This window comes from Megascapheus bottae, chromosome 3, assembly GCF_031878675.1.
Source record: "Megascapheus bottae isolate mThoBot1 chromosome 3, mThoBot2.hap1, whole genome shotgun sequence".
In the NCBI taxonomy this organism is placed as follows: Eukaryota; Metazoa; Chordata; class Mammalia; order Rodentia; family Geomyidae; genus Megascapheus; species Megascapheus bottae.
This window is the reverse complement of record NC_143511.1, coordinates 7,917,275-7,930,819: the sequence shown is the minus strand read 5'-3', so window position 1 is coordinate 7,930,819 and position 13,545 is coordinate 7,917,275. Positions and strand designations below refer to the sequence as shown.

Sequence of the window (13,545 nt, the reverse complement as noted above, 5' to 3'; positions counted from 1 at the left end):
AATCAGAAAAAAAAAATGTGTGTGTGTGTGTGTGTGTGTGAAATTTAAAGAAAAATCTCCATTCTTCTCAAATACTAGTACACTTTAAAAGTACTTCTGAACTGCTAAAATACCTTCTCTTTAAGTATGACCTATTGTTTACTAGTTCTAAAACATGAAGATGAAATTCCCATAAAAGTATTTGTCAATTTACAAATAAGCTCTCTCAAAATGTTGATCAAATGAGGAAGACATATCAGCATTTACATCATTAATTTCTCAGACTGCACAACAGTCATCTATGAGGGAGAGATAGGTATAAAACTGTTTCCCCTAGCATGTAGAGTGGCTGCACAAAAGCCCTGGGGTTGTATCTCGCTGTGTATACATAAAAGGAATCAGGTTGAGAGCTTTCGAAGACCTCCCAGGCAAATAACCAAAGTCAGCTTGGGATTCATTCTTTCAGCAGACATATAGAGAGACAAAACACTGAATTTAAAAATGGTTTTGTGAGGTAAAAGCAGATACCCTGAAAACTTTACAGGAAGAAAAGGAGTTCTTGGCACAGGTGGAAACTTTCTTAATAAAGACACAGAAACATAAGAAATTAAGAAAGTTTGGACAAATGGGACTGCATTAAACTACAGAGCTTCTGTATGGTGCAGGACATAACTAGCAAGTTGAATAGAAAGCCAACAGAGTGGGAGAAGATCTTCACTAGCCATACAATAGAAAGGGCCTCATCTAAAATATACCTACAGCTCAAAAAATCCAATTTCTCAAAATCAAATCCTCAAAGAAACAACCATCCCATTAAAAAGTGGGCTAAATCTTAAAGAACTGAAAATTGACCTTCCCTACAATCCTGCCATATCACTCCTGGGCATCTATCCTGAACATCATAACCCAAGATACGATAAGGACACCTGCTCAGCTATGTTCATCTCTGCACTATTCACAATAGTCAGGCGATGGAAACAACCCAGATGCCCTACTGAAGGTGAATGGATACAGAAAATGTGATATATACACATACAATGGAATTCTACATAGCCAAAAGACAAGATAAAATAATGGCATTTGCAGGAAAATGAATGAATCTAGAGCGATTCATGTTGAGTGAGACAAGTCAAGACCAAAGGAACAAAAGGCACATGGTATCCTTAAAGTGTGGCTATTAGATCCAAACTGTACAAGAGCGAGGACTCAATATTTGTGTACTCAATGCTATGGATATGGTACTGGAAATATAAATACAGCTACATAGACAAAAATCTATGACTCTATAGACACACTGTTTTACTACATAGATTAATGACATACAAGCCCTCAGCCTAATTTTAATTATGTTCTAAAATCTAAGTGCCAGTGATTATATATAGAGATTTCTTTCTTGAATACTTATTTGTTAAACACGTCATGATGTAAAAATCAATGTTAATTATTTAATAAAAGAGGCAAAAAAAATAAAAGTGTGCTAAAGACTTAAAGAGAGACTTCTCAGAAGAGGAAATAAGAATGGCCAAGAGCCACATGAAGAAATTCTCCACATCTGTGGCCATAAGTACAAATCCAAACAACTCTGAGATTCCACCTCACTCCAATTAGAATGGCCATAATCATGAAATCTAGTAACAACAGATGCTGCCAGGGATGCAGCCAGAAGAGAATGCTACTATATTGTTGGTGGGAGTGTAAACTTGTTCAACCACTGTGGAAAGCACTATGGCAGTTCCTCAAAAGACTAAACACAGAGCTCCCCTATGACTCAGCAATCCCACTTCTGGGCATTTACCCAAATATCCATAAACAAGGACATACAAAGCTACTAGCACAACCAAGTTCACTGAAGCATTATTTACCATAGCTAAGATATGGAATCAACCTAGATGCCCCTAAGTAGAGGCATCAAGAATGTAATTCTAATCATATTAAGTGAAGTAAGCCAGAGCCAAAGAAACATAGGCCTTATGGTTTCCCTCATTTGCAATAGTTAGTATACATCCAGGATTCTCCTAGCAAAGGATCACAATAGCTCAAAAGCCATGTACATATGCTATAAAGAATGAGGCTAAGCGAAATGAACTGCAGAATATGGAAACAAGACGTTTATCTTTGTCATTGTTGTTCCAACTGTACTATGTGAAGTTATTTTTGGTTTTTCTCATGCTGTTACTGTATCTGACTTTGGTCCCTGGTATATTGTATATATACTAATTTGTTTATTTGGAACAGGGAAGGGAGAGAAAACAAGATAATTGGGAGGGGATGGGAGTAGGGCAAGTGTGAAGGAATATCAATGTTCAAGTATGTACCTACCACCTGATGAATGTAACTGTAACCCCTCTATATATCACCCTGACAATAAAATAAAATTTTAAATTTAAAAAAAAGTCTATGAAGTTCTCATCCTTAAATCACTTAAATCTGCACTGTACTTTAAGGAAATGTTTGCCTGGGTACTATTGCAGAACATACAAATGAAGCACCTAATAAGGAAATTTTCAGTAAAAGAAAAGGCCACACCAAATGGAGTATAAAAACACATTACTATCAATAGTCAGTACTCCTTGATTCTGAATTTGGGAGCCACCAACTGGCTGGAAAAATAGCATGGCAAATGCACATTCAAGCTCGGTGATATAAACTAGTAACTGATGACTCACACCCACAATACTAGCTATCCAAGAGACTAAGATCCAAAGAGTCTAGGTAAAGAAGTCTGTGAAATATCATCTTCAAAGTATTTAGCAAAATTATCTTTAATGAAACTAGTTCCAAACGAAGGATTCAAGAGAGTTGAGGCAGGGCAAGATGCTTTGCTATACAGAACAGAAAAATAATTTAGCAAGCACTGGTTTCTTATTCTGTCCACTACAGAGGGTATAAATATCATATTTTCTGGATTCTAACAAATTAGCTTCATTTTCAAAATGCATCACTTTATTTCCCCAACAATGCACCCACACATTATAGACCTGACACAGGACAGTCACATGATTTCTTCAGTAACTTTCAATGTTTCCAACAGCTTTCTTGGAGTTTACAGCCAGAAGGGTCCTGAGGTTTCAAATATTAAAACTTTCTCCACAGCCACAAGTTCCTTTGATGTTTGGGTTATTGAAGACAAACTCACTGGATAACTTGTCTTCAACATAGTCCATTTCTGTTCCTAAAAGTGTTAGTTGTGCTTTCTTTTCGATGAATACTCTGACTCCTTTGGGAAAGGAAAAGATGAGTCATATAAAGCCTGAAGCCTACAGGATCTGCTGATTCAAGGCACAAGTTAATTTTAGTAAATAATCAATAATTCAATCAAATAAACAACAATTCAATAGCAAGTTTCTGAACAGGCTTCATCCTATGGGTATAATTAATCATCTACATTTCTGTCAGCCCCTTCTGCCCCTACAATTGTCTATATATCAAAACCAAATATAATAGAAGAGACAAATTCCCTAATAACTCCATGCAACACCACAATTTACCTTTCCTTACTCTCATACTTCATTTTTTTCAAAATGTGTTGCTTCTCATAACAGTTCTGTAAAGACAGAACTGGTAGAATGTATTGAAACTTTGTAACGGTATGTACATAATTAGACATACTGCCAAACCTAAAAATAGCCCAAACTGCATTTTAATAAAACCATATAATTTAACTATGGATCTTAGTTGTATTATATGGACTTCTCCATGTCTCAGTTTCATCACCCTCATTTGATTGCTGTATATAAACCAGATAATATAAGAAAAGTTCAGGCTGGGAATTTGGCCTAGTGGTTAAAGTGCTTGCCTAGCATGCACGAAGACCCGGGTTCGATTCCTTGGTACCACATATATAGAAAAAGCTAGAAATGGTGCTGAGGCTCAAGTGGTAGAGCTCTAGCCTTGAGAAAGTCCAAGGACAGTGCTCAGGCCCTGAGCTCAAGCCCAGGACTGGTAAAAAAAAAAAAAAAAAAAAAATATATATATATATATATATATATATATATGAAAAGATCATTAAAAAACATAAGGCACATAGTAAGCACTATTGACGTAATGCCTATTTTATTAGTCTTCCTCTCATTATGCACAATGCTAAACATTTTCAGTAAAACTAAGTGCCCAGAACAAGTCTAAAAAAATCTCACCATCTTGAATAACCTCTTCATCAGAATCTCCTCTTGTCTTTGTATATTCTAGAGTATAAGAAAGGCCATTACAGCCCCTGGTTCGGACACCAACTTTCACACCTACCTAAAACAGAATTAAAAATATAAACTTAGTAACACAGATTAAAAAGGTACACTTATAAAAATCTTGGCTATTTATAACTACTATTCATTCTCTTATAAGCTAAAAGATAAACATTATTATTTCCAGTTATAAAATGTCCCTTTGGGAAATTTAAATGACACATGGAACAATCAGCTAAATATAAAATTAGTATGCAATCATTAACTAAGTGTCATCCAAAAAACACAACAAAAAATAATGGGCAAACAAAAAAATAGAGAGAGGAAAAATTCTATACCACTACTACCATCATAAAATAGCTTATATATTATTTTCCTGTTTTTTCCAATCTTGGTCATATAATCTGAATACCATTTTATTAAGACAAAATTTTGTTTTATAATAGACATCATATATCAGAGACTCTTCATAATTATCACATGCAAATAATGTCTATCATATTCCATTATATAACTACCTATTATTTTATGATTTGGGAATAAAAATCAATGCCTTAGACATAGTAAGCAAAGTGTTCTCCACTGAACTAAAATCTCAACTATAATTTTCTTAATTATTAGACACCTACCAGTAAGCATTTAAGTTGGAAATGATTAGCATAAAAATATAAATTATTTAAAAAGTCAAGCCTGGTACCACCAGGGGCTTATGCCTATATTTCCAGCACTCAGAGGACAAGATATGAAGATACTAGATTGAAGCTAGCTGAGGAGACAAATCCAAAAGACTCTTATCTCTAATTATGAGCAAAAAGCTAGAAGTGGAGGTGTGGCTCAAGGGTACAGTGCAAGCCTTGGCAAAAAGAAAAAAAAAATGCAAGCAAAAGTGCAAGCACTAGCATCACCAGCATGTTAACAAAGAAGAAGAAGAAGAAGAAGAAGAAGAAGAAGAAGAAGAAGAAGAAGAAGAAGAAGAAGAAGAAGAAGAAGAAGAAGAATCATCAAAGAATCATCACATTTGTGCTACTGGAGGTTTCTGAGACTGAAGTTATAATCCTCCATGCTCCTCAGGCTTTCAAGTGCTAAGATTGTCAGCATGTGCCACGAGACTCAGCTACTTGTCTGAAAATGAAACATTACCTAGTAGCAGAGATATCCTCTTAAAGTTTACACTTTCTTAAAAATGTGTTCATTCCTTTTCATTCTGTAATATGTTCTCTGGATAAATACCTTAGAGTTCCCCAAGGTTCACACAGGTCTTCCCTGGTTTCAATGAAAAAGCTTTAATTCTGGGGCAGACTGTGTCAGGAGTCAAAATCAAAAGATAAAAACAAATACAGATGTAAGATGTTTAAAAAAGTGAACCTGGCATTTGATAACCTGATTAGTATGTTTAAGGCCAGTGTTAAATTCCCAGCATCATAACTGCCATCAGAATAAATGAATGAAGTTTTTCGACTTGATGCTCTAAATATTAACTAATGTGGCCTAGTGGTAAAGGCCTTGCATGCATGAAGCCCTATGTTCGAGTCCTTGGTATGCCATACACAGAAAAAGCTGGAAGTGATAAACCCTGAGAAAAAGGTGGAAGTGGTAGAGCTGTGAGAAAGCCCAAGGACAGTGCCCAGGCAACTGAGTTCAAGTCCCAGGACTGGCAAATAAATAAATAAATAATAACTAATAATAGCACATTATTTGAAGTGATTAACAATAAGCCATGCACTATGATTAAGATGATGCATATACCCCTGACAATTCCAATCTAGAAATGGATCTTGCATGAATACACTAAGTCATGCTTACAGATCTGGCAAACAATGGGCATGGCACCCCATAATCACTAAAGTAATAGCTGTTGAAAACGTGTGTCCCAGTGGTAAAGAAAAACAATCCAAACAAGTTTCAACCCAGGAAATAGTAAAAGATATCAACCCATATTGTTAATCCAAAATAAACACTGGAAACCAACTTTAACATTTTGCTAAAGTTAAATACAAAACCCACAGAGTGGGAGAAGATTTTCACTAGCCATACAACAAACAAGGGCCTCATATCTAAAATATACCTACAGCTCAAAAAATCCAATCTCTCAAATCCTTAAAGAAACAACCATCCCATTAAAAAGTGGGCTAAAGACTTAAAGAGAGACTTCTCAGAAGAGGAAATAAGAATGGCCAAGAGCCACATGAAGAATGCTCCACATCTGTGGCTGTAAAAAATACAAATCCAAACAACTCTGAGATTCTACCTCACTCCAATTAGAATGGCCATAATCATGAAATCTAGTAACAACAGATGCTGCCAAGGGATGCAGCCAGAAGAGAATGCTACTATACTGTTGGTGGGAGTGTAAACTTGTTCAACCACTGTGGAAAGCACTATGGCAGTTCCTCAAAAGACTAAACACAGAGCTCCCCTATGACTCAGCAATCCCACTTCTGGGCATTTACTCAAATATCCATAAACAAGGACATACAAAGCTACTAGCACAACCAAGTTCACTGAAGCATTATTTACCATAGCTAAGATATGGAAATCAACCTAGATGCCCCTGAGTAGAGGCATCAAGAAGATGTGGTATTCATATACAATGGAATTCTAATCACATTAAGTGAAGTAAGCCAGAGCCAAAGAAACATAGGCCCCATGGTTTCCCGCATTCGCAACAGTTAGTATGAATCTAGGATTCTCCTACCAAAGGATTACAATAACTCAAAAGTTATATATATATGGCCATAAAGAATAAGGCTAAGCCAAGCATGGTGGCTCATGTCTGTAATCCTAGCTAGTCAGGAGGTTGAGATCTGAGGATCAAGGTTCAAAGCCTGGGCACAAAAGAACCTGAGACTCTTTTATCCAATTAACCACTAGAAAATGGGAAGTGGGGCTTGGCTCAAGGGTAGGGCAGAAGCCTTCAGCTGAAGAGCTCAGGGACAGCGCCCAGGCCAAGTTCAAGCCCCATGACCCACCAAAAAAAAAAAAAAAAAAAAAAAAAGAGGCTAAGAGAATGAACTACAGGATATGGAAACAGGAGGTTTATCTTTGTCCTGTTGTTCTCAATGTACTATGTGAAGTCATTTCTTTTTTTCCCTTTATGGTTTTTCTCATGTTGTTATTGTATCTGACTCTGGTCCCTGGTATATTGTATATATGCTAATTTGTTTATTTGAAACAGGGAAGGAAAGGAAAAAAAGATGAATGGGAGGCCAAGTGTGAAGGAATATCAATGATCAAGAAATAATGTACCCACCACCTGATGAATGTAACTGTAACCCCTTTACTCATCACCGCTACAATAAAATATAATAAAAAAAATTTACTAAATATGAAACAGGCTTTACTTACATGTTCAGGTTTATCTTTAAGAAGCTGTTTTATCTTGTTTACTGCTGAAGGTGTCTGAAAAAAGTAAATGATATATTTTCAATTTAAAAACATAAAATTTTCAAAGCAATAGATTTACTATTCTTTAAAATTATCCAAGGCTGTCTTTAGGAAAATCTTGTGACTAATTTGTTGCACTTTTGCCAGGGAAAAATTGATTTTACATACAGATGAGCCTTACTCAATGAACGGAAATATTTCAATTTGTCAAAAAATTTGCTACTGACATCAGTTTGAACTGTGATGTTCAGTCTAAGTTAGCTGCCTGTTACACTCTTATTTTTGACTGGTCCTGGGGGCCTTAACTTAGGCCATGGATGCTGCCCCTAAACTCTGCCTTTTGGATGGTTAATTGGAGAAGAGTCTGACTGATTTTGCTGCCTGGCCTAGCTTTGACCTTCAATCCTCAGATCTTAACCTCTTAAAGAGCTAGAATTAAAAGTGTGAGCCATTGATGCCCAGAGTTTTATACTCCCGTTGTACCATCTACTTATCTCACGAATTCATTTTTCCTGGGAAGACACTATTTTATGTATGTAACATAAAATGAATGGATCAATTATCTCAATGGAAAAGCCAACCTTCAGGTGTTTTTCTATGGATTATTTTCTAGATATATTCACATATTTACTGAATTTCTCATAGCAGTCCCGCCAAATACCCAGATTCAATATGAATCAAATTAAGATCTGTGAATAGAAGTGAACAGAAATTAAACTAGTCAGTATTGGAAATAAAAACAGAATTGTCTCCTAGGAAGAATACAGTTGAAACGAGCCCAGTGCTCATACTGGAAAAAATGTCCCAGGATGTTCTGTTGAAGAAAATAGGCTAGCCAGCTCTGGGTTATTCTGTAATTCATAAAACTACAACTTTCAGGATGTACTGAGCTTTGACTATTTTGTAAACAAACAGCCCTATCAATCTAAGACCTAAATAAGAATGACTTCATTCTGTTTATGTAAAGAACTGATAATACTTTATTATTGTCAGGAAAATATATCTATCATATGAGGAGCTATTGATGTAAACCACCTCACCTGGTTCACATGTACCCATCATCATACCATCTGGGTATTCATGGATCAACATGTGACAGAGTCTCAAACCTGTTACTAGGACTTTCATACTTTGCTTTATGTGACTTATTCAAATTTTTATCTGTATCCAATAAGAGACGCATGTACCATTTCTGCAATTTCAACTGGCAGTATCTCAAAGTAACTGTGTATTATCACACTACCTATCCCTAACTGGTCAATTAACACTGTTGAACTTGACAAAGCTGGTGAATTTGTTATTCAATATATTCTGACATTATGCTTCTGACATAGTTCAAGTACAAGGCCTTGAGTTCAGTCCTCAGCTCTGGGAAAAAAAAAAAAATAAGGCAATTGTAAAAAAAAACCTGTGTAATTCCCACCTTCTTGGGGAACTTCTGGGAACCAGGCTATTGAAGCCTTACTGCTCCACTTTCTCATTATGCTCATAGGCAGTCACTTTAAGCAGCTTTTCTAACTTTTACTTCCTTATTGTGAAAAAAAGATAATCATCTTTCCTTCTCAGGATGCTTATGAGGAAAAGCATTGAGGAAAATTGAGGAAAAGCACTTAGAACAGTGTCAGGTACTTAGGTATATCTCAAAGGCAGAATACATCAGAATGAAAAAAAAAATGATCTTCCTGTTTTCTACTGACAATGCTGTGCTGGTCCTCCATCACCAGTTCATGAAATTTTAAAATTTGAATATTATGACCTCTGACCTACTAGTAAACTTGTAAGAACTTATCCTGTTCTGAAGGAGATCTGATGGCATCAGAGTATGGTCTCCCTTCTGACCAGATGATGTTCAAATTTAGTGTGGAGATACCTTATATGTGTCATAAAGTTGAGAAGGTCAAAACCTTCATTTAAAAAAAAAATGGAAAATACTGCTGGGGGCAGTGGCTCACATTTGTAAGCATAGCTACAGAGGTACAATCTGCTGGCAGTGTTATAATAATGGATAACAACCACAAATAAAGATTGCAATCAAATGGAGGGTAGTATTTTTATTATTATTTTGTAAAAATTCAGGGTATATTTTCTATGTGAGTGCTGAAGAAATTAACCTACTGCCAAATAAAAAGATTTCTGACATGTTCAGAACCAAAAAGCTATAGTTATTGGAATTAAACTCGGATGCACAATCTTTGTTTAATGAGGGTAGGTCAAAGGAGCTCCAAAGGAAACAAATGAACTCTGTTTGACCTACCACACCACATATAAACATAAAATTACTTGCTTTTTTCAAAATACTCTATTTTCTTCTTCAACTTTCAGCAGACCTCAAACACTTTGGTGCTTGTAATTTCAGCTATTTGAGAAAATGAGAGTTTAATATAGCAACATAATCAAAATTCCAAACAAAAGAAAGCATGGAAACAGTGGAATATAGTAAATGAAAGCAGGCTACAGAGAAAGTTCCTCTTATCAAAACGATGTCCATGGTCACGAGACATAGGTAAGAGAATCTGTATTCTTGGAAGTTTTTGTTATGGTCCCTGTTTGTCAGATTAACATACTGTTATCTAATTGGATAACCCAATGAAGTAATCAAGGGGAAAATGACATGTTTATTACTTTTCAAATGACTGATACAATTTTGTTTTGTTTTGTTTTGTTTTCCTTGTTTGCCTGGAAGGCATTCTATAACTGGAGCCCTACAGTCAGTCCTTTTATCTCTGGTTATTTTTCAGATAGGCTTTTTGGCCTGACTGGACGGGAACAACAATCCTACTTGATTCTTTTATAGCTAAGAATATGCTCCTATAACCCAGCAAACCAACTTCTGGGCATTTACCTAAATATTTATAAACAAGGGCATAATAAACTATCAGCACAACCATGTTCACTGCAACATTGTTTACCACAGATAAGTTATGGAATCAACCCAGATAACCATCAGAGATGAATGGGCCAAGAAAATGTGCTATTTATACACAATGGAATTCTATCCTATCATCAGAAAAAATGACATTATCCCATTGGTAAGAAAATGGAAAAACTTGGAAAAATCATATTAAGTGAAGTAAGCCAGGCTCTATGGTTTCTCTCATTTGTAATAATTTGTATGCATCTAGCATTCAGCCAGCAGAGGATTGCAATTGCTCAAAAGCTACGTGCACATGTTCACATAGGATGAGGCTAAAAGCAAAATAAACTCCAGGATATGGAAACAAGAGGTTTACCTTTGTGGTTGCTATTTTTTATTGTTTAATGCAAAGTTATTTCTTCTCTTTTTCTCCTTATGGTTCATCCCCTATTGTTACTGCATCTGACTTTGGTACCTGGTATATGTTTACTTGAAATAGGGAAGGGAAGGGGAAAAGTCAAGATGATACAGAGGGGGTGGGAGAAAAGCATGGAAAGAGGTATCAATGTTTAAGAAGTAATGTATCCAATTACTTGACAAATGTAACTTTAATCCCTCTATTTATCACCCTAACAATAAAATGAAATTTAAAAACAAAAATAAAACAACAAAAAAAACAAGTACATACCACCAAGCTCAATTTGTCTGTTGAGATGGAGTTCATTAACTTTTGGTCTAGTTTACCCTCAAACAGAATGACTCAAAATCTGAATGAACAGGTAATATGCCAAATAGGGATGGAAACTGGAAAAGAGAAAAAACTGTCCCTGAACTCTTTGACTTTTTCGGAATTTAGGAATTCTGAATTCTGAGTAATTCTTGCTGAAACTAAAAATGAGAAGCTAAGTCTACATTGTATTCCCTAGTTCTCAAGTTTTGGATACTTCTAGATTCCATCATGTACCTTTCAGAGGTAATTTTATAGGCTTGCTGGCACAGTAAAGATACACAATATGATATAAAATAGAGATAATCTCGAAAGTCTAAGTCAATGATCTATAAAAATCAATCTCCCACGGGACTATGATTTTCCTGACTGATCCTAAGCTTGCCTACTGTTTTGAAATGTTCTAGAACTAAAAAAAAAAAAAAGTGATAGTTGGACACTAAATTTATTATCATTCAAGTGAATCTTTTGAAACGGCTAATTCTTTGATGTGATTTCCCCTGGACTAAAAAAATAGATTAAGGAGGACTTGGTATGGCTCAATGAATTTTGTTTCTGGTCGGTGTGTATGGGGTGTTTATGGCCTTTTTGAGTTTGACCTTTCTCCCAGCAAACGCAGTGTTCTTGGCCTGAAAAACCTTTATTCTCTGTCCTTTGTAAGACCCAGGTTGTACAGAGGGCACAACTAGTGTTTTAAAAGGCCTGACCACTGAGGACACCGGAAGTAAGCCTACGTGTGGCCTAGCAGGGTTCTAAGCGGGGTGAGGCTTCCACAAGCTCATGCTTCCCACACACCCCTGGATCAGGACTTCTGGGCGTCGTCCTGCCACCCCCGCAACCCCCCTATCCCCGCCCTCTCCAGCTCCACACTTCAGAAATCTGAGTAGGAGACTATGGGCCGCGATGGGCCTGGCGCTGCTCTCCAGCTGACATCGCTCCCACCTCTCACGCCAGGGCCGCCGCGCAGGGCCTTTTGGGAAATGTAGTCTTCGACACTCGCGCAGCCCCAGCTCCGCCTTAAGCTTGTTTACCAGTTGGGTTAGGAGCGAACTGGAAAGTGGAGTTGCTGAGGCTGCGGAACGAGCCCGCATTCCGATGTGCGGGTTCCGGCAAGCAGCACGGGCCAGTGTCGCAGGCTTTGGCCTGCTCGGTGTGCACTCACCAGAGTGAGGGCGGCTCGAGTGGGCTGCAGCTTCCTCTTACTCACAGCACGAACAGTGGCCCGGACTAACGAAGCCGACATCTTCCTGGCGTCCCGGCGCTCCGGGAGGAGCTCAGACCCTGCAGGCTCTCTCCATGGACACAGCAGGCGCACTGACGCCACAACCTCCTGCGCACGTACCCAATGCGCCGCCCCTTGCCACTCATCCGCTACCGCCATTGGGCGGACCGCGTGAGTGACGTCCGGGATCGAGCCGCCCTCTGGGGCGTCCGGTGCGCGACCTTGTGAGCTGAGGCTGGCGGGCGCGCGCCCTCCTAGACCACCTCACTGCCCAGCGGAAGGCAGCTGAGGGCTAGCGATGGCCAGCAAAACCCTGCTAGCCCTGGTGCGGTCCCATCACCTCCTTCTCTGCTCCCAGTAGCAAGCAGTGATTACCCCACCCCGCACCCCTGTCCTGGGGCTTGCACACTGTCCTTGGACACTTTTTGCTCAAGGCTAGCGCTCTGCCATTTGAGCCACAGCACCACTCCCAGCTTTTTCTGTGTATATGGTACCCAGGAATCGAACCCAGGGCTTCGTGAATGCTAGGTGAGCTCCCTACAACTAGGCTATGCTCTCTGCCCCGCAGTGGCTTTTAAGCGCAGAAGAATCTGGGACTCAGGTTCTCAAAGGTAGCTTGGTCCTATTGACTGACATTTACATCCAGTTTGGGTCAGGCTAGGGCACTTGACTGTCCAGTATCCTGAAGGATGCCGCAGGATGGTGACTTGGGTGCCCAATTTCCCATCTGGCATTGACTATGGAACTCAACTCCACTCTGAAGTCATGGGCAGCACTAGGAATCATCCTGATTGAACTGATCCAACTGTTACCACTTCAGAAAACTGTTGTGCTGACAGTCCTGGCTATTGAGGGGCATAATTTTATCTTTTAATAATCCCTGCAGCAGGCACTTTACCTAGGTTTACACAAGAAGCCAGCAGGAGAAAGGCATCAGAAAGAGAAACTGGTTGCTTTATATCAGAAATGCAGCAGTTTCAGATGGGAACAATACTGAAGGTGACATTCCTAGGAAAGGCTAGAGGTAAAGGTTAAAATGTGGGAAAGGGTTCTGCAAAGCAGTGCTGAAGTCTTTACTCAGTGTTTTGATATAGAATGAATTATTATGTGAAATAAAGGTGGAGAGGATGTGGAGCATGTCTTAAATGATAGAGTGTTTGTAATAGAAATGTGAATCCCTAAACTGCAAACGAGAGGA

General features: G+C 38.2%; 1 protein-coding gene across 2 annotated transcripts; it reads right to left on the bottom strand.

Moving 5' to 3' along the window:
* Nucleotides 1–2,716: 2,716 nt before the first annotated feature.
* On the bottom strand, nucleotides 2,717–12,450 carry Isca1 (iron-sulfur cluster assembly 1). Of its 2 annotated transcripts, none has more exons than XM_090329528.1 (4): nucleotides 12,288–12,450; nucleotides 7,506–7,559; nucleotides 4,116–4,221; nucleotides 2,717–3,196 (listed from the first exon to the last, which is right to left on the bottom strand). In XM_090329528.1, exons 1-4 carry the CDS (start codon nucleotides 12,366–12,368, stop codon nucleotides 3,048–3,050), a joined length of 390 nt encoding a protein of 129 aa, XP_090185654.1. In that variant the 5' UTR covers nucleotides 12,369–12,450; the 3' UTR covers nucleotides 2,717–3,047. The 2 variants fall into 2 exon arrangements, with proteins under 2 accessions (XP_090185654.1, XP_090185655.1); XM_090329529.1 differs by lacking the exon at nucleotides 12,288–12,450 and adding an exon at nucleotides 11,087–11,157.
* Between the last annotated feature and the right edge of the window lie 1,095 nt (nucleotides 12,451–13,545).